Source organism: Erythrolamprus reginae, chromosome 2 (assembly GCF_031021105.1).
Source record: "Erythrolamprus reginae isolate rEryReg1 chromosome 2, rEryReg1.hap1, whole genome shotgun sequence".
Lineage (NCBI taxonomy): Eukaryota > Metazoa > Chordata > Lepidosauria > Squamata > Dipsadidae > Erythrolamprus > Erythrolamprus reginae.
In genome coordinates, this window is record NC_091951.1 from 114972552 (window position 1) to 114994827 (window position 22276).

General features: G+C 41.6%; 1 protein-coding gene across 4 annotated transcripts in view; it reads right to left on the reverse strand.

The window, feature by feature from the left end:
• Nucleotides 1-794: 794 nt before the first annotated feature.
• Nucleotides 795-22276, reverse strand: part of JADE2 (jade family PHD finger 2) — a 228417-nt gene continuing 206935 nt past the window's right edge. For all 4 annotated transcript variants that reach the window (XM_070739237.1, XM_070739239.1, XM_070739238.1 and 1 more), the window contains 2 exons: nucleotides 9234-9362; nucleotides 795-6826 (listed from right to left, as the gene is read on the reverse strand). In XM_070739237.1, coding sequence (XP_070595338.1) covers nucleotides 5934-6826; nucleotides 9234-9362 — 1022 coding nt within the window. In that variant the 3' untranslated portion in view covers nucleotides 795-5933. The remainder of the gene's footprint in view (nucleotides 6827-9233; nucleotides 9363-22276) is intronic.

The following is a 22276-nucleotide window of genomic DNA, read 5'->3' on the forward strand; positions in this document are numbered from 1 at the left end:
TATGATGTTGCAGTGTCTTGTGATCACCATTTGCAACCCTATTGCTGGCTTCCAACATGCAAAGTCAATGGGGAAGCCAGCAGGAAATTGGAAATGGTGATTATATGACCATGAGATGCTGTAATTGTGCAGGATTTGCCTAACAATTGGAACTGCTGGAATGGCTGATTGCTGTTACCCACTGTTAACCAAGGACTATCTGATATTGTTCACTTATTTAACTTGGAAGCCTGATGACAATAAAAGGACCATATACACCTGGTTGTTTAGTGTTGTTAACAAAGTCTGTCATATAAAAACGATCATTTTCTTTGATATCAACCCCTGTTGTCTCCATCCTCCTCTTCACTAGGTTTCAATATTAAAAGTCTTGTAAACTAAACATTAAAAACACACAATCCATGCAACTTTAATTCTTGCTCTCTGGGTTGTGTGTAGAAGTATAAACAGTCACCGGAGTGTTTAGTGAACTAGAAAATAGATGAAAATAAGCACTTTCCTCTGCTTAAAAATCTAATTTGCTCACTGTTCTGTCTTTCGAGACATCCATTTGTTCCTAAACTATTGAAAAGTAGCTCATATCACATTCTGCAGCTTTTTTTGTCCTTTAATTAAACTATGGCACACTCATGGCCACACAATTAAGAAATAAACATTGAATGATATCATTCATCCTGATAGAAACAATTCATATTGCATATATTCATCTTAAAGTCTTGTGGACATATTAAAGGATGGTTTCCTCTAATACTGAGTTAACCTGGCCTGCTAAATATTTAACATTCAGATCAAGGTACACAGAAAACACATCTTTATTGACTGCATTTGCTAACACATTGAAGAATGCAAAGATATTTCTTTTTCCATAAGCAAATGGGCCATGGTCCCAATGTGTATTAAAGCATACACTAAATCGAAACATGATGAAAATTATGGCAGACAGACCTATTCCAAGGCAACACAAACAGCATGCATAATACAGCTTTCACACAGAACAACCTTGATACATTATATTGCTTTAAAGATTAACTAACATGGAAAATGTACAAAAAGGAGAAATAGGTTTTGCATTAATGAAAAATACATTTTTTCTCTACAAAGGAATTTCTAATACAAGAAAATAAATATTGCAACATAAGCCAAAAATAATTTAAAATTGCTCTTTTCAATATATTTTCAATATTTCTCTTTTATATTAACAAATGGCACATCACTTTCTTTGAAACAAAGAAAACAGGCGGCCTTTGCCTCCTGTGACATTCATATTGTTTCCTGTAACTGATACAGAGTGGGCCTGTATTGTCAGTGTGGAATGGACCAAAGTGTGCAAGAGATTCCTTAAAGAACAACCAAATTGCCACACCCATTTAGTAACAGGAAAGGGAGCCTTGTGACAGGCTGCAAGAACAGGCAGGAATGAATTTTACCCTTTCCCTCCACTCTTTGGGGAGAAATGGCTAATTCTCCACTGTGCTTTGAGGAAAAGCACTGCCAAACCTTTGTTTCTTAAAAAAATGCTGACAAAATAACTATTAACAAAAGATCCAAAATAGACCACAGAACTCCTGTTTTCAAAAATTGAAGGTGAAATTTGAGTACATTTGAGCATTTCCTAAAACCGGACTCTAAAGACATTCCATATAAATCTAAGGTTTCAAAACAATGTTTGATTCTTATTAATGAACACAAAAATGAGCTTTACTATAGCCATGTTAATACATAATCATGATGCTAACAGGATTCACTCTTTACAGTGCAAATGTCAATGCCTGAAGTTCACACATTATTGGATTAAAGACCTTTATGTAATAAAATAGACCATTTATGCTCCCCCCCCCGTTCATTTCAAAATACATTTATAATGCATCAAAAATATTTTTCACATACAATTCCTTTTTCCTTTATGCAAATCTCTCTAGCTTCTACAAGAAAAGAGGCAGGTGCTAAGTAGCAAAGGAAGATTGGCATTCTCCTTAAAAGGGTTTTGACGAATATGCACATAGCTGTCAACTGAGCAGGAGCTAAGAGAGACACTACTGGAAACAACACAAAAGAACAGATTTTAAGTAATTCAGAGCTGGATCTTAACCGTGACAAAACACTTGCCTGCGATGAGCAGCTCCCTTCGACAGCTAGCTATGTATATCAAGCCTCGAATACTAGAGAAGACTTTGATTTAACCATCTGGAGCATTTCACTGTGTTTATTCCACCACATGGCAATACTATTATTGGGGGCACAAACAAAATAAAAACAAAAAATGGGCCCGCTGGCGGCCTTCAGAATGGGCAGTTTGGATTTGGAAGCAAACTATGTGCCTTATAACTTGTACCTGCTTAAGGCACTCACTTTAACCCCTTAAGCTCCCAGCCTCCCTCTTACCAAATGGAACTTGGCCCTGCCCACTTTTGGACTGCAACCTTCAGCACGTTTCCCAAAGTAAGGGCAGCCGCTGAATTTAATGGAATTTGTTCCCTCCTCCATATTACATCGCAACAGCTGTAGCAGCTTTAATCCCATAGATTGAAACCAAGTCCAAGGCACTTACTGGACTTCACTGTAGCTACCTTAGCAACGTCAAAGAGGCATGGTCTACAACTCCCAGAATAACCTCTTTAAAACAGCCAAAGTTGAGAGACATTTCTATAGGAACATTGTGAACTCTTGTATTACTTAGTCTGAGCATATTTTTTTTTAAAAATCCAAATCCATGTTCCTCAGTATTTGCAAAAATATGTACACTTCATGAACCCAGCCTTATTGAATTCTGTCATTCAGAGACAGAACGTACACACTTCCCCATAAAGTTTCGACAAACAATTCAAGCGCGTATGTGGATTTTTACCAATTCATGCTAGGTGTCTGAAATGCATAGTAATGCACAATGTTAAGAGGTGGACAGCTGCAAAAGGAATCAGTGAATTTGCTGACAGAAGCCCCTCTGGAATCAAACCACTTCTGTGAGGGGAAGGGCAATTAAAGTTATTAGGGAAAAGTGGGTTCCTGTTTCTTTGTGGAGTCTTCGGTATCCTTTTTCTCAGATACAGTTCTTACTCTCCATTACAACAAAGCCCACTGTGAGCCTTGTAAACATTTGCTCTCTGCAAAAAACATGATAGCTAAAGCAATATGAGTGTATCGTATAGAAAGGCTGTACTCCAACACTCCTTTCGACTCTCTAAAGTCCCACATGAAGACAGGCTATCTTGTTCCCTCCAGTTTTAAGGAAGACTGTGAGTCGGCAACATTCAATGAGATTTTTGTGACACATTTATCTCTATGTAGTTATCACTGTTAAGATTGTACTGGAGACTCTGGACCATGGCAAGTAATAATTATTTTTGCATTTTCTTTTTTAAAAAAATGGTTTCATAATAGAATCTTATTCACAGTAAAAAAGCAAACCCGGAGTGTTCCATCCTTCTATACATCATTTAAATGAAGAGAAGTGTTGCTTTAGTTTGGTTGTTCTTTAAAGTTTACCCCTTTTGCTGTCCTGTATTGAGTGAGCAAGCAAGTAATGCAGTAGCTGGCAAATGAAGCTGCATACAGCAAGATTTCTGGATTTTCCCCCCCTCTGTTTTTAAAGCAATAGTTAAACTAAAGCACACGGAAGCAAGATCCATTAAAGGCAGCATATTGATTATTTGTATGACATAACTAGGATATTGTAGCTAAAGTCTAGCAAGCTTGATAAGATAAAACTAAGTCCTATTTACTGTATTTAACATTATCTGAACATACCAAGCCTTGAAGATGGAACAATATTTACTTGCCAATCCATATGTTAGGCTACTAACATTGAAGTGTTCCATTTTGGTCAGTGATTTGAAAAATAGTTTTGCAAACATATATCAGTAAAACACTGACGTGTATTTGGCAACTGATTTTGGTTTCTTTCCATAATAGAAATTCTCTAAATTATAGCTCAACTGGAATAGTATTAAGGTCTTCAGAAGACTGGTAAAAATAATGTGACTTTCAATAATAATAATAATAATAATAATAATTAAAAATAAAATTAAAAAGAATTGCCAGTATATGGCATCGGAGAAAAAAAAATATTGCTCTTACTGCAGTGAACAAGTAACATCAGAAATCACAATGGTGGAAGGTGGTCCAAATGATGAAAGCATCATCTTCAGCAAGCGTGCAAAAGTGGGTCATGAATACGGATTTAGTCCTTTAGTTACTCAACAGCTTTTGCTCATAGTAAGTTTCTGGTTTCTGACTGTGCTATTTTAATATATTCTTTGGCATCCATAAAATAATTTCACAGACTCATTAGAATTATAAGATGCTTTTTCTCCCTGTTTGAGTGTCCCAGTGTGCATATGTAAGGGTATGTATAAATGTGCATATACCACATACACACTTATACACACGCACACACTTGAATTCAAAGTTACCTACCATCAGCAAAAATGTTTAGTGAACTTCACTTGTCCTTTTGTTTTACTTCCCTGAGCTTACAATGGGGCCGCTCCCATCAAGCCTGTAGCAAACCTCAAAACCTTGACTATGTAACCTTTGAAGCCAAAATTGAATCAATAGTGTAACAAAGTGCAAACTTGGAGATCCGTATGACTCATAAGTCACACCAGCTTTTAAACAACATTTAAGGCTTATCAGAAACATCTGGTGTACAGTATTACTGAAATATTTAGAATGCTGACTTCTGTGAATCACCCTCTTAGATGCGTTGATGGCTCACTAACAAGTTTTCACTTTGAAAGGAAATAAAGGGGAAAAGCCATCAATGTAATTAGTGTTTATAAAAACAAATAAGATGGGAAAAGAAAATGTTTCAGTGATGCTGCCTCTTCAACCAAGTGACTGTTACTGTACAGAAGCAGCTCCTAAAGAGATGAGCAGAGATTTTTGAGTTCTCATGAGAGCACAGACTGGAGTTCTTTGAAGCTATTTGAATAATTCCTCCTTTGAGTAATTGAAACATTTCTTCTTCTGGTCTTTGTTTGGCTCATACTAGGCTAGCTTAACCTGAGGAAATTATGGGGAATGGCTCCAATAATCAAAGGTTTAGGTTTTACCAATGAGTAGTATAATACCCCAAATTAATCTGGAAAGATACTGACAGGGAACAGAGCAGCTTTAGTGTGGATCTGTAATTTCTATCTACTGAGAGCTTTGGATGGGTCTTTATAGAGCTGCTGATAATTGGAGTGATAACAGAGTTAAATCTTGATTCTTGCTTCCTGGATGGACTCTAATTGAACTGAAGAGGTGAGGGAGAAGGGGGGGTGGGGAGTTTAGTAGACCATAAATACAATGTTGTATTCCTCTACCCATTAAGTGCTTTCTTCAAATAAGCCTGTTGTGCTTCTTTAAAAAAAAGAATCGCTTATTTTACTTCATACTTGCACACACAGACATACACACCCTGCACAGACATACATACCTATTAACATCTATTTTCACTATTCCACATTCTATGGATATAGTTGGCTTCCATAGTAGTATTCTCCTTCCGAAACCTGCCCCGAAAGAGGCAGTAACATCTGGCAGATCATGAAATCAATTTGCTTAAGTAATGCCCATAAAACTGTCATTCCCTGCATGAACAACAGATGCTGGCAATCTCAGATCTCCTCATTAAAATCCTGAGATGTCCTGCTTGCTCCCAGAAAACTGATGTCCTTAATGTGTATGTTTGCTTTCTATGTAACCAAGATATACATGTGACAAGGGTTAACTGCTGTGACTGTATAGAGGTCTAAATTGGTGAAGCCTGGAGCTGTTTCTCAAGCATATAGAGAGAGGAAACAAGAGTGCTCTTTTCAGAATTATATATACAAATTAAAAACAAAGTAACAAACCAAAACCCTTTGTTATGATACCAGCTGAAATTGGACATGGCAGTTTTAACTGGATTTAGGCCTCACAAAGCTGTCATGACTGGTCTCAGAGGTGCATTAAGATGCTAAAATACTCATTCTGAAATTATCCTCGTTTCCTGAATCTAACTGGCTGTGGTGCCCTCTGCCACTTCCAGATTCTGAGTCAGAGTCACTCATTTCTGCATCTGAAAAGTAGCCATCTGTCTCATTGTCAAAAGGATGCAAGATAACCTTTGATCTTTCATTTTCTGGAGGTCCACGAAGCAGTTCAGGCGTCTTGTTCTGTGCCCTTTGAGTCCCTTTGCCTTCTTTCGGTAATTTGAACCTCACCACTGTTTTCAGACTACCTACTGAATCAGGCACTTGAACCAGAGAGTTGGGATCTGTTGGGGTGTATTTCGTGACATCCTCGTCATGGTTTAGGTTATTGATGACACTCAGGGATGCTTGAGAATCATTTGCTTTTGGAAGAGGAAGTACAAGATGAGAAGAGCCCTTCTTAAATGTCTTTTTCACGTCACACGCCCCTTTGCGCTCCGAGTGTAGTTTGTCCATATTTTTCTCTGCCTTGACATTTCTTAAATCATGGGATAAAGATTTTGTGGTGTTATCTGCCAAACAACTGCTGTTAGTCCATTTATTTGAATCCTCTTCTTGATGTATTTTAAAGAGGGCATTTAAGCCATTTCTTGCTGTTTTTTTCTTAGTGTGCGTTCGATGTTTACTTTTAGTTTTCTTAGCTGTGTCACTCTGTTTCAATGGGGACTTCAAGGAATGAGCCATCATGAAACTTAATAAGGTCTCTTCATCTTGTAAAAGTTCCTCGGAAAGGCCTGGAGTGCTGTTTTCATGATGGCCGTTGTTCAAGGACCACCCACTCATGGCCATGTTCTCTGTGGTGATCTGGACAGATTGAGCCAACCAGCTGTTGAAGAAGGTCCCCGCAATGGGAAAGGAAGTTGACAAGCCTATTGCAAGAATGGGTAGAAACACAAAACGGGTTAAGATCAGTCATTATTATTTTTTCTTTTACAACCCATTATAAATTCAAACACTGCAGATTGCAAGAAATCAGTTTAACGATGAAAGAATATGTGAATCACAGGCAGCAACTACTTTGTGAATAGCCACTGTGGTCACTCTATTTTCTGAATGTAATTTTCCTTTTGCCTCACTGTTAAATACAGGCAATCCTTGACTTAAAACAGTTTGTTCAGCGACTATTAGAAATTGCAACGGCATTGGGAAAACAAAAGTGAGTTATGACCATTTGGTAAGCATCCCCGATGGACACGTGATCAAACTTCAGACGCCTGACTCATACTTATGATGGCTGACTCAACTGACTCATACTTATGATGGCTGCAGTATCCCGGGGTCACATGATCACCTTTTGCAACTTTCTGACAAGCAAAATCAATGGGGAAGCTTGATCCACTATATAGCTGTGTCACTAACATAATAACTGCAGTGGTTCAGTTAACAATCGTGCCAAGAATGGTTGTAAAATGAGGGAAAATTCACTTAACAAATCTCTCATTTAGCAACATAAATTTTTTGGGCTCCATTGTGATAATAAGTCAAGGACTCTCTATAATGTTGTTTCCAGTGTTATATTCTTACCTTAGTAATATCTAATGCACCCTTTTTTGATATTGTTTTTTAACCATGAATATATGAGAGAGAAATTGCCGACATGAAGAATAATTAAAAGGCTGGAATCCATCACGCAAGTATGTGCCCACACCCATAATTCCCGTGCATATGTGTGTCACTGCCCCCCACGCCCATGTTTTGTTCTCCTCAGGCTTCAGAGCCTTTCTAGGAGCCTGGAGAGGGTGAAAACAGCCTTCCCCACCTCACCTCCCTGGAGGCCCTCTGGAAGCAGAAAATGGCCCATTTGTCAACTTCCGGTTGAACCGGAGGTTCTGATTTTTTTGGTCTCCCCAGGCTCCAGAGCCTTTCTCCAGTTGTGAAATCTCTAGTTGGGAAACAGGCTATTTCTGGCCTCTGGAGGGTCTCCAGGGATGGGGAGGCCATTTTCGCCCTTCCTGACATTTCCACCCCCTCTGAAGGCTGGAAACAGCCTGATTCCCAATGGGCCCAGATAGCCCAAAAATCAGCTGGCCGATGCACGCATGCCCACTGACCTGAGCCCACCGATATGGCACTGCATGCCACTTGTGTCATGCGTGCCATAGGTTTGCCATCACAGTATTTATACCTAAAGAACAGGTGATGCTGTTAAAGAAAATAATGGAAAAAAGGATAAGGTTGTACAGCATTTCAGCACACATATCTCCCATGGATTTTACTATACCAGGGGACAGTGAAATCTGGAATCAAGTAATGATTCTAATCCCTAAATTGAGAAATAAAATCAAAATAATCTTCAAATCCTGGTTCTTCTGTAGCATCAGCCCTTCAGTCACACACCAGGATAAAGGAGCATATTTTTACCAAATGGATGGTGCTGGAGAGAGGGAATTTGGATATTCATAAAGGTCCATAATACTGAATGTGGCCAATCGGAAACACACATTTACAGTGGTTTGCCCTTTCCATCAGCCCCACAAAATCATGCCGGTTCTCTGGATACACGTGCTCCAAAATACAGCCTGATTTTGCAGAAGTAGAAAATAAAATATAATGCGGAAACTAAAATCAGAAGCCCACTGCTTTTATTTTCTAAAGCTCCAAGATGGGCTATGAGGAATCCAGAGCCATTGTTTAGAAGAAAAGGTAACAACAATATGGAAAGTAAGCAAATAAAAATGAAGTCAAGTAGTGCAGAGTCTGGCAAGTGCAAGAGACACATCCCCTAGCACAGCGTTTCCCAACCTTGGCAACTTGAAGATATCTGGACTTCAACTCCCAGAATTCCCCAGCCAGCAAATGCTGGCTGGGGAATTCTGGGAGTTGAAGTCCAAATATCTTCAAGTTGCCAAGGTTGGGAAACACTGCCCTAGCGCACTGATGCCTGCATACCATGAGTCTATCCTAGCATAGCAGCAACTGTGATGGTTTTTGTGTCATAACCTAAATGACCCAATTAAACAGCTGCATCCAAGAATATCTATAGTGGAACAGCCATTATACCTGAGCACTCTGCCCAGAGGAATGCCATCTGCAGTTTGCAAAATATTATGCTCTATATATTTGATAGAAACTAGTATGAATACAAAACTGAGGAAAAAACACAACTCCCGTTTTTCAAAATTTACCCAGTATGGCTAAAATGAATGTATGTCAAAGGCAAAATGAATATGAAAATATACTTAAACATTTATTTCTCAGAAAATAGTTCGAGTATTTGTAACCTCATCATCTAAAGGCTTGATAGGTTTCAAATGCATATTTTGAAGTTAAACTTACCCAGCTGTCCCAGTACTAACTCATTCCCTGATTTTCTCTTTTCTTTCTTCTCAGGACTGCTTTTCCTATCATCTTTTCCTTTTCTTTTTGGGTCACTTCTCCTTCCTTTTGTTCTCTTTTCAGCTTGCTCTGTTCAAATAAAAAAAACACCCAGAATGAATCAATAACACCATAAAGGTCTAGGCATAGTTCCCCTCTAAGCTGAGCAGTGAGCTCACTTAAAAATCATCATCAACTCAGAGTTTTCCAAACCTGCCCAGAAGCCGAGAGGGAAAGAGTGAGAGGGAAGGAGAGAGAAACAGATAGAAAAAAGAGAGGAAGGAAAAGAAAAAGAATGGGAGTAAGGAAGAGAGAAAGAAAATCAAAATCTAGTTTGAAACTACCGTATATACTCGAGTATAAGCCGAGTTTTTCAGCCCCAAAAATGGGCTGAAAAACCCGACCTCGGCTTATACTCGGGTCACCACAAGAGGGCGCCGAATCACCACAAGAGGGCGCCCCGCGGGAGCCCGGCAGACATTTCTGGCTTGGGCGGGGGAGGGAGCTATTGCAGGTGCCTGCTGAGGCAGCTTCGGGGGTGCCTTTGGGAAGGCTAGACGCAGGGACTGGGCTGTGGAGGTCACACTTTTACATCCTCCGCAGCTCCAACGATGCCGGAGCTCTTGGGGCTATGGTTGGCTGGTGCCTTTACTTGAGCCGGGAAGAGGAGGCACCTGCCCCACCCCTCCCACAGCTCCGACGGCATGCAAGAAGGGAAAAACGCAATGGGAAGCCAGTGAGGGGGGGGGGGTGGATTCGTGCTTCTGTCTTCTCACCCCTCCCCCACCTCACCGGCTTCCCATTTCCCCCCTCTTGTGCGCCGTTCGAGTGGTTGGCTGGTGCCTTTGCTTGAGCCGGGGAGAGGAGGCACTTGCGAGAAGACAGAAGCTCCAGATTTGCTAAGGAGATCCACTTGGGAGGGCAGCAGGGAATGGAGGAGGAGGAGATCCAGAGTAGCCTGCAGCCGCAGAGGAAAAGGAGGAAGAGGAAAGAAAGAAGAACCCTCGCCGACAGCATAATTATTTATTTAAGTACCGGTATTTTAAAAATAAATTTAAACTCCTTGTAGCGGCAGGAGAGCGAGAGAGAGAGAAACGAGCCTTTTCCTTGGAGGAGCAGTTGGCTGGCGTCTTTGCTTGAGCCGGGGAGAGGAGGCAACGGCCCCACCCTCCCCACAGCCACTCTCCTAGAGAAGCAGCTGTGGGGAGGGTGGGGCCGTTGCCTCCTCTCCCCGGCTCAAGCAAAGACGCCAGCCAACTGCTCCTCCGAGGAAAAGGCTCGTTTCTCTCTCTCTCGCTCTCCTGCCGCTACAAGGAGTTTAAATTTATTTTAAAAATACCGGTACTTAAATAAATAATTATGCTGTCGGCGAGGATTCTTCTTTCTTTCCTCTTCCTCCTTTTCCTCTGCGGCTGCAGGCTACTCTGGATCTCCTCCTCCTCCTCCAGCATTCCCTGCTGCCCTCCCTTAGCAAATCTGCTTCCCGGAACAACACATGGGGCAATAAAGGGAAATGGGGGAGGAGAGAGCCAGCAAGCTAAAGTGGGGGTGGGGGAAAACGGCATGAACTCTCTCCAGGCTTTAGAAGCCTCCAACCGGAGAGAGAAGCAGATTTGTTAAAGGGATCCACTTGGTACGGCAGCTGGGGAAGGAGGAGGAGAACAGCTCGTTCCTTTCCTCCTCCTCCCCCTGCTGTCGTCCCAAGTGGATCTCTTTAGCAAATCTGCTTCCCTGCACAACACATGGAGCAGTAAAGGGAGACGAGGAGGAGGGAGGATCAGGGGTGGAAGATCCAGCCAACGAGCCAGCCAGCAAGCTAAAGGGGGGGGGGGGGAGGGGAACAGCATGAGCTCTCTCCAGGCTTCTAAAAACTCAATTTTAAAGAGCCCTGGGTTAGGGTTAGAAATGCAAGAGTCTTCAAACCTGGAAAGATTAAGGCTTGTGGACTTCAACTCCTACTCCTGAAGTAGCATGGCTGGTGCAGGAATTCTGGGAGTTGAAGTCCACTAGTCTTAAAACTGTCAAGTTTAAAGAGCCCTGGGTTAGGTTTAGAAATAGGTTTTAGCTTGGTTGCTGATTGAGCTACTTTTTTTACTTTTTAATTTATTGTTATTACCAGATTGCTTTTGTTTATCCTCTTTTAAATTTACAGAGCTAGTTTACTGGTTTTCTTTAAAATAAATATTCTAAAACATTTAATCTACTGATGTCTCAATTAATGTAATTTTATTGGTTTCCATTTTTATAAGTTACCAGTAGCCACTGCATTTTCTAACCTCGGCTTATACTCGGGTCAATAAGTTTTCCCAGTTTTTGTGCCAAGAACTGGTGCCTCGGCTTATACTCGGGTCGGCTTATACTCGAGTATATACGGTAGCTCAACTATTTAAGTGGCATTTTGATATTGATAGAGTTGCCCTATTATGAGCTCACTGTTATAGACACACAGTACAGTATTTTATTTTGAAATTCTCTGAGGCAAAACAGGGTGGGTTTTTTATTTGTTTGTTTGTTTATTTATTTATTTATTATTTCTGTGCCGCCCAGTCCCGAAGGGACTGCCGCTCAGACACTATACTTTTCCGCCCAACCCCCCAAAAAATTAGAGGGAACACTGGGTCTAGGTGCCATCAAGGTAGTGCTGGCTTAGTAACCACACAGATCTTGCCTGTGAATCTGTCCCTAGCCTGGTAACACAACAAACAGCACAGTAAAATACATTTTAAAAAAACAACATCGGCCACAGATAGACTTTGTAACCTGAGAAGCCACTGCTTGTTTTATTAATTTAAAACGTTGGCTTCTTTCATGTTCTTCTAAATAGCTTATGGTTTACAGAATTACAATCTCTAAAATATACCAGATAAAACAGTAAAATATGCTAACAATTTTAAACATACAATAATGTGTCCAATCAGAGAGCCAGTTTGGTGTAGTGGTTAAGGCATCAGGTTAGAAATCAGCAAGATTGATTTATTACTAATGATGCCTATGCGCAAAAATCTATTCCACAAACAGTCAGCACTATCTTGGCCTTAAATAAGGGTCAATGGAATTCAAGAGGGGTTGGACTTTAGTCCATTTGTGGTTCTGTAGAATCTTGGCTGATTCTCCTTTGGACTCCACCCCCAGGTTCTTCCACTCCTTCTCCTATAGTCTTATTATTTAAACTAATTAGGATCAATAGATGAAATATCTAAATTAAACACAATAATCCTATTTTACATTCTGGTGGTTCATTTTGGGTGTGATTCTAAAGTCATTATACAGACTATGTACATTTATATTTGGGTCAATAAAGCATTATAGATTTTGCAAGAGCATGTTATGTAGTTATTATCGCTTCCATAAGGCTACAGTTCCATTTCAACGTTTCTACATTTTCACTATAATCTTAGAATATAGTTAATCATTTACTGAACAGGAATTTGAGATTATGAAGGACTAAGGTTAAAAATAAAAATGCAAAGGTAGCAAAATTCCAAAATGCAATTCTGTGGAATCGTGCAAGATGGGACCATGGTCCAATGATAAAATATATGCTTTTCCCACATACAGTAACATATTTAACCTTGGACATCCACTGCTAGCAACTGATGTACAAGATCTTTGCTGGTAGATTTCTAGCAGTTTTCTAAGTTTTCACTAGTTTGACTCCTTCGTGTTGAAGGTCAAATATTTTTTGGCAATTAAATTTGTAAAACAAGTTTATGGAGATAACATTAGTAGCCATTTGAACACATATTTTCTGGACCAAAGTTTAGTAAGGGTTGCATATGAACGCATTTATTATTCTTATATCCTGTTACACTGCCTGAACGGGCCCCTTAAGGCATCCTACAATATTAAATTACAAAACAATTAAAATCCAATTTTAAATGGTCACAAAATATCAATAAATGCTTAACAATTAATTTAAAATAGCAGCCTAATAAATCTACAGGGCAACACTAAGCAGCAGAGCAATAAAACCACTCAGTTTAAAATTAAATCTGTCCTGCCCTCCAACTACCTGCTACAGTAGAATTGTTTGGCTAATTTTGGGGATGGGGATGCAATCGTGACTTCTGGGCTTCCTCAAGGAGGACATTCCAGCAGTCAGGAGAGTCAGGCCAGGCCTACCCTTCCATTTTGCCCCTGTTAAAAAATATCTAGGAGTTCCCACCGGTTTCTCTAACTCAATTGGATGATTGCTTGTCTTGTTCTTGCTCTCTGAAACCATCTGCCCTTAAAGGCAACAGTAATTAGATCTGCTACTCCCCCCACATCCCACTCACCTTACAAATGACCGCAACTGACCCCAGAATTTCTGTTGCTAAGTGAGACAGCTGTCAAGTGATTTTTGTAATTTGTAAAATTTATATATATATTTTTTGGCCACAGCTATTTAGTGAACCACCATAGTTGTTAAATTAGTAGTACGGTTGTTAAATGAATCTGACTTCCTCACCAACTTCGCTTGTCAGGTGGCTGCAAAAGGCAATCACTTGAACTCAGGATCCTGCAACTGTCATAAAGATTGGTCAGTTGCCAAGAATCTGAATTTTGATCCTGTAAGGATGCTGCAATGGTCATACGTCACTTTTTTTCAGTGCCATTGTAACTTCGAATGATTGTTAAATGAACTGTTGTAAGTTGAGGACTACCTGCACTTAACACTTTCAGCTCATTGCTAATTCTTATTAATTGCAAAGGGTGCATAACTGTTGTGATTCAGCCTGAGGCTGCTCAGGGACCAGCTGTGTCTCTGCTGGCTCCATGCCTGGAGGATGACAGCGCAGAGGAGGGGGCTGAACAGTCGGACGGGGGAGAGGAGAGTCAGGAATGGGATGAAGGAGAACAGCATGAGAGCCCGGGGGGGGGGGGGCTCTCCCCAGCCAGTAGCTTGGAGTCATTAGGTGATGACGCACAAGCTGTCACTGACATGAGACAGAGACGTTCAGAGCAACGAAAGGAGCAGTTAAAGAAATATTTTCACCATTGAATTAGAAACAGCTGGGTTTGGGTGTGGTCCTCATCAGCAGGGTTTAAAAGGCAGACAAGGCCTTGAAGCCATGTGGAGTGTTATCAATTGGAGTTGCGGTGACCTATTTTGATTCTCAGCGTCTCTGATCTTGGCTTGTGGCCTAGCAGTCTGGAAGACTCGTGGGAGGCGTCTGTTTGCTATCTACAGCTTCGTCTTGGCAGCAAGAATCTGGTATTGCTTCATGGACTATTCACTTCGTGTATATATTTGAAGTTCCAGCGTTTTTCCTGTTTGTAAGGACATTTTCTGTTACCTGTGTTTTCCTTGAATTATATAAACTGCCTTTGCCTTTTACCAGTGTGTCTGGCTTCTCTTTTTGGGTTGGTATTGGCTTCTGGAGTGACCCAAACAGAACAATAACGAAGATGCTTAGAAAATAGAACGTGAACTTTTGTAAGGAATTGGTATTATGGTCCAAACCAACATTGGAAAAACAAATGTGTCTATCTCAGGGGTAGGCAAAGTTGGCTCTTCTATGACATGTGGACTTCAGCTCCCAGAATTACTGAGCTAGTATGATTGGCTAAGGAATTCTGGGAGTTGAAGTCCGCAAATCATAGAAGAACCAACTTTTCCTACCCCTGATCTATCTGATTCTATTCATGGTGGATGGCTTCCCCCCCTAGATTATAAATCTTTTACTGGGAGTGCAAATGTGTTATGGTTTTGTCTCTCTTATCCCAAGAGGTCTTGATGTAATGCTAGACAGCAGTTTATAAAGCACCCACTTTTGCAAGTTTCTGCCTAATGCAAATCAGTTGCCTTTAGCTGCTACTTTGTGGTTAGAGCTACCAAGATGAAAACACAGCAGTCGTTTCCACAATGCACACACCAACAGGTCTTGCAACTATGAAGTTATTCTTAAACCTCCAGAATGGGCTGCCATCCCAACAAGAATATTGGAGTTAAGTACTATTGGCTTAAAGCAATCAGACCTTTGTTGCAGCCAGTTAATAAACCACTATTATTCTTTTAATACAGGATTTATATTTTGCAGGCTTGCCAATCAAAGATTTTTCTCACAATTACTGAACCGATTTCCAGGAAGAAAAAGCAAAGCAGAATTGATGTTTGCTCAGTTCCTGCCAACGAACTGGAGAAGGGCAGACACATTTCTCACTTGACTTAACAAATAAAATATATGGCTTTGTTTGGATGGCGCAGTGCTTCCAAACAACAATATCAACGCTAGACTTTTTGAAAAAGAAGCCTGTCAAAAGGAACAGCTGCATTTCAAAGCCTGACAACTAGAGGGTTGTTTTTCAGCTCACAGAAGATAGATAGGGGAAAAGCAGCTTTCAGACGGGCAACCCATTCCAGCTTTAGGAGATATCGCCTGCCTTAATAAGATTATTCATCAGCCACACAACCCTCCACCAAATTCAGCTTGGCCATTAATGTGCCAAATGCATTCTACCAAGAGTTGTACATTAACTGAGATGCCTGTAGCAATTAATAAACCTGCACTAGATCAATGATAAAGGAGGAACATGTCTTCCCTCTGGGCAGGGTAGAAAAACAGGGTAAGACAACTTGGGTTGATCTGAACAATTCAACAGGAAAACAAGCCAAACCATGTAACTACAGGGAATCTTTGACTTAAAACCATTCGTTTAGCGACCATTCAAAGTCACAATAACATTGAAAAATGTCACTTATATAACAAGTCATCAGACTAATAACCAATGCAGCATCCCCAGAGTCATGTAATCAAACTTTGGCTGCTTGGCATCCGGCATGTTGTTTACAATGGTTGCAGCATTCTGGGGTCACATGGTTGTCATTTATGAGACTGTCCCAGCAAGCAACATCACGAGGGAAAGCTGGATTTATTTAAAGACTTCATGATTCACTTAACATCTACAATGATTTGCTTAACAACTGTGGCAAGAAAAAAGTCACAAAATTGAGCACTGCATTTAACAACTACCCGGCTTAACAACAGAAATTCTGATCTCAATTGTAGTCATAAATTGAGGACTAAAATGAAACTTAAGAATATTGAAAATAAGGATGCTCGGGTAATCTTCAGAGCCTATCCGCAGCAATCAAACTCACATTTCTTCACAGTGCCACTCATAAGGGTGTAAGTCACACTGTAAACCATTGCCGAGAGGGAAATGATTCTGCAACTACAGCAAAAAGCAAAGCTTGGCCTTCTCTGTTCCCCAAAACACACATGGCAATAAGAAATAGTGAAGTACCACAAGTAAAATAAGATATAAAATGTTTCTTATTTATTTAATAATTATTAATCAAATTTATATAGCCTCCCATCTTGCAAAGGGAACTCTGCTCAATACACAACAAATAAGAGGCCCAGATAACACCCATATATACAAGGCAAAAGCTGCCGGATCAAATCCCAGTAAGGGTGGGGCTAGCTGATGAGGCCAGAACAAGGCCGAAATGGTGCCATACTAGTCTCCCTTAATTTCAAAATTTCAGCCAAAACATGTGATACATACATACATACATACATATACATACATATATATATACGTATGTATGTATCCCTTACTGGGATTTGATCTGGCAGCTTCTGCCTTGTAAGGCAGAGAATTAACTTCTAGGCCACCAGATCTGATCCTTCAGCTTTGTACCAGGGAGGGGCTATATATATATATCCCCATACAAGGCAGAGGCCCAGGTTCAAATCCCAGTAAGGTTATGGTTGCCTGATGACAGCAAATAAGTTTGAAATAGATCTATAGTAGTATCCCTTCCTCTTCATTATCAGCAAAAAATACATTATACACACACATATGTAAAAATCACATTAGCGGTAAATATTATAAAATATGGAGATGCCAACTCTTTCAATCTATTTCAATCTACTGAATTCCATGAGAAAAGATGCTTTACCAAAAACATCTGGCAGTCAAAATGGTTGATACAAAGCCTATAATTTCTTACCTAGGCTCTGACGAGGGCAAGACCTGAATGTCGTAGTGTATTTCTTTCAAGTAAGGTAACTGAGAGCTAAGCTGGACAAAGAGGACAATTTAATAATGCCTGTAACCTTGGCAAGGGACATGGGGGTCAATTCAGTGGCACTGGAGGAGGGGAAAATGTTTCTACTCCTTGATCCATTTCCTGAACATAATTACCACGTAAATCTGTTATTTGTCCCATTACAGAAATGTATACATGTAGGCTGATTACAGCGATCCCTCGATTTTCGCGATCTTGATCTTCGCGAAACGCTATATCGCGATTTTTCAAAAAATAATAATTAAAAAATACTCCACGGTTTTCCCCATCTGATGACATCATACGTCATCACCAAGAGTCACTTCTCTCTCCCTTTCTCTTCCTTTTTCTCTATCCTTTCTACCTCTTACTCTTTCTTTCTCTCCCTTCTTCATTCAATTTTCTCTCCCTCCCTCCCTTTCTCTCTCTTTCCTTTCTCTCCCTCCCTCCTTGTGCCTGCCCTGCACCACCCAACAGGGACGGACAGCCCCCGATCGTCGGTTCGTGCCCCCCCCCGCACAGAGGGAGATCGGGCTGCGAGGGCAGTGGATCCGCGTCCCCAGCCACCGGCTTGGATTCCCCTCCCGGCGGCATTGGGCTGCCCTGCATCACTCATGCGCTCGACTGCGGTGGCTGCTTTGGCAGGGAAGGAGGAGTTTGGGGAGAAGATGAAGGCAGCGGGCAGCAGCTGAGGCGAAGCGAGGCAAAGGCGGCGAGGAGCGGCGAATCCACCTCCCCAGATCGGGCTGGTGGGGGCGGCAGCCACCGGAGGGAGATCGGGCTGGTGGGGGCGGCGAATCCACCTCCCCAGCCGGGCAGCGGCCGGCCGAGCGAACGGGAGAGCAGCGAGTGAGTGAGCGGCCGGGCAGGCGGGCGAGCGGCAAACGAGCGGGTGCTGGGGGCAGCCGACATTGAAAGCAACCTGTCGGCTTCCGAACTTTCGTCGCTCCCCGGCTCCACCATCTGCGCATGCGCGGCCATGGAAAAAAAGGGCGCGCATGCGCAGATGGTGTTTTTACTTCCGCACCGCTATATCGCGAAAAATCGATTATCGCGAGGGGTCTTGGAACGGAAGCCTCGCGATAATCGAGAGATCACTGTATACCCAAAGTCTCTCTGGAAACAGAGCTGGGAAACAGTCGCTCTGGAGAGAAGCAATTTTCATTAGGAAAAGGGCAGGGGAAAAGGGTTAATGATCTGGGCTGCTCCTTCTTCCCTGGCCTCCTTTGCTTATTTGCCAGCCCTTAGAAGCAGAACATTTAATAATGGATCTGTGTTTTCTTATCTACATTCATTCTGAATTTGTTGATAATAAAAAGAGTAACAAAGCAAGAAATATGGAGCAGAGTGCGCTGAAGCCAGCCATATTTCCCATCTTTCTCTCTAGGGCAGCCTGGGATTGATGGATGGGTATTTATAAACCCAAACATCTGGAGGGATCCATGATGGAAAAGGCTACTTTCTGGTTTACAGATGACATACTCCCCCAGCCTGTAACAAAGATGATGAGTGAAATACACCACTCAGAAACTGAAAAGCGAAACAATATATTTTCCAATCACTCTCAAAGGAAAACAACTTTTAATCATCCTGCTAGTCCCAACCTTCTGTGCAGACCACTGAAGAGCCATACGCCTATGAAGATCAGTGCTGGCTCCATGTGGCGTGTCACGTGGTGCATCTGATGTTTTTGAAGGGAAGCTGGTGGTGGCAGACTCAGCAACTAACAAGGCCCATGAAGCAATTTTTGCCACACCTCATGGATTGGTGGTACAGCAAGCTACATCCTGGAACAGCCTGAGCCCACCAGATGGACCTGGGACGCTGGTGCGCTGCTTGGTGGGAGCACCCAGCGCTGGAGGGTCTGCCGGTCGAAGGGCCAGGACGGGCTGTCGCTGCTGAGGACGAGGCCCATGAGAGGAGAGGAGCTGAGGAGGATGTTGGGGCGACGCCGAGGCGATGCTGAGAGCGTTTGCAGGCCCTGCAGTGCCGTTTGGCAAACGGAGATACAGAAATGTCGCTCGGAATTCAGCGACACCAATGGAAGCTATCGGGGAGCGACCAGCAAGAGCCGGAGGTCCTGGGGGAGCCAAGGAGCTGGAGGCAGAACCGGGGCAGACAGAGAGACTTGGGAGTGTCGGCCAGTGGTAGCAGCCGGCCCCAAAGAGCCGGAAAAAAGGGTAACATCAAGAAGATACTTTTTTATCCACGACTGGGATATCCCCCCCCCCTTTGGGACATAGAACATGCTATTAATCCAGAACTTAGTAATTGAAAACTGATATGACTTTGCTGCTGACCAATTTCCTATATTCTATATTTATATACTTTAATATTTTTATTTTTATTATTCTGTTTTAAATAATTAATCTATTCTTAATTAAATTATTGGAGGGGATTTTTAATCGATGGATAATTGGGGCGGGTGTAGTAGTGTGTATGAAATGAATGACTGGTATGGGTGGGGTGGGTAGGATTATGGTATGGAACAGGCGAATGAGATTGTTATAAATGACTTTGGTCCACCTGACGCTGGAGAGGCAGGAGGGGAGGGGGCACCTATCTCTGGGGTGGCAGAGGGTCAGAACATTCCGGTGCTGCTGGGGAGAGGCAGATATGGTGGGAGCCACGGAGCTAGCCGTTCCAGGGGAAGGAGGGATCGCTGCTTAACAGCGATTCCTTGTTCCGGTTTCATGAGCTCAACCCAGGGTGCTGGTGATGAGTGTAATTCTGGCACTGGGCTCAGGCTGCTGCTACTCAATGCCAGGTCGGTGGTAAATAAAGCTCTCCTCATCTGGGATTTGATCCATCCACTTGAGACGTCTATACAGTATATGCATGGTATGTTTGTGTGTATGTTTGCTTTTAATAATGGGGTTTTTACTGTTTTTTTAAAAAAATTATTAGATTTGTTGTACATTGTTTTATTGTTGCTGTGAGCCGCCCTGAATCTACAGAGAGGGGCAGCATACAAATCTAATAAATAAATAAATAAAATAAATACCATGAAAAAGTGGGCATTTTTAAGATAACTTTAAAAATGTGTCCAACAAGAAAAAAAAAATTTCCTGGAACATTTTGATGCATCAAATGTATTAGTTGTATATACGTATACATGTTTTCAGAAAGGGGCGGAACATAAATCTAATAAATTATTATTATTATTATTATTATTATTATTATTATTATTATTATTATTATTAAATAAAACTTTATTTTAATTAAAAAATGTGTTAGTTGTGACTAATACACCCGGAAGACTATGTTTCAGGATTTATTCCAATTTTTAAAGCTTTCTGAGAGCAGGTTTAAAAAATTAAAAAATTCCAGTTTTTCAAAACTGATGAAAAACCAACAGGTACAATATATGCTCTATGTCAGTGATTACAAACCTTTTTTGGCTCAGGTGCCAAAAGAGTGCAGGTGATAGCAACCACGTGTGGGCCCCACACCCATAATTCAATGCCGTCCCACCCGCACATGTGCACAACCCCTGTGCTGCCCCCACGCATGCACAGGCCTCACTGACGCCTCGGGACTTTCGGTAGGCCCATTGGGCTGTTTTTTGCTCTCCCCAGGGTTCAGAAAAGTGTCCTGAAGCCCGTGGACAGCGATAAACGGTCCAACAGGACAACCGGAACTTCAGAAACGAAACAGAAGTGGAGCTGCACTACTACTTACCTTCAGATAGTTGCAACCAGGCCTTGCACACCTCAGCCCATTTCTTTTGCAGACAGCAAGGCTTTCCTGAAGGCCTCTGCAGTCGATAAGAGAGCTCTGGATCGGTCTGGAGCTCTGTTACTGGCTGCAGAGGCCTTTAGGAAAGCCTTCCTGGCTGCAAAAGAAATGGGCTGAGGTTTACGAGGCCTAGCTGCAACTGTCCAAAGCCAAATAAATTCCTGAAGACCTTTGATAGCGGAAAGGAGGCTGGGGGAGGGGGATGCACACAAGTGAACTTCCAGTTGGCCCTTTGGACTGTTTTTTGCAATCCCAAGCCTTGAGGAGGCTTGGGAGTGAAAATGGCTGAAAAGGCTGAAAATCAGCTGGCCAGCGTTTGCATGCACACTGAAGCTGACATAAGACACTGCCTTGCATGCTCTCACACATGCCATAGATTCACCATCACTGCCCTATGTCTTTCAATCTGTCCATATCTTTTTCAAGGGAGGAACTTCCTTTTCCTTTTCCTGGAAAATCTTCCTAAGCGTCTGCTAAATAGGATGTTGAAGGAGTTTTCCCCACCAACTGCGTAGGCTGCTGATATTTCTGGATTCAGTTCAAATCCTAAAAACCCTTACAGTTCTAAGTAACTTTGGTTTGAAATAAACTAAGACATGCCTGCTTTCAAATGAACTGACCTGAAACCTGAGATTACCTGTAAAGTATCTACTTCATAGCTCTTCTCACTTATACAAATACCCAGTTTGGGAAATAAATTATATTTTGTGTCTATAAAGTTATACTATTTAGATTTTCATAACCCTATGTTTCACAAGCCAAATATTCTAAGAAACCACAAGTGACAGTAAAACAAGATTGTTTTAAACACATTTCCAAGAAAACAATCTGTTCTGAACAAAAAGAACTTCTCTGCTGCATTTCAAAAGAACATTTAAGTTCCATGTATACTTTCAATTTATTTAATAGTACTGCGACCGTTGTGAATAGAGAATTATATGAAAAAATAAAATAGGCAAGTGTTATTTGCCCAATGCTATTCTGAACAGAAAATAAGTCTAAAAATAATTAACATTGACTTATCTAGCATATAATAAAGCGTTTGCACAGGTTCGTCTGGTGCACCAGTTGCGACCCTATTTGGACAGGGAGTCATTGCTCAGTTGCTCATGCCCTCAACACCTAGAGCAGTGGTTCTCAACCTTTCTAACACCACGACCCCTTAATACAGTTCCTTATGTTGTGGTGACCCCCAACCATACATCTAGCGCCAATTCTTCTAACAGAGCTTTAAGCTGATAGGCAGGAAGGTCAGAGGGACACCCCT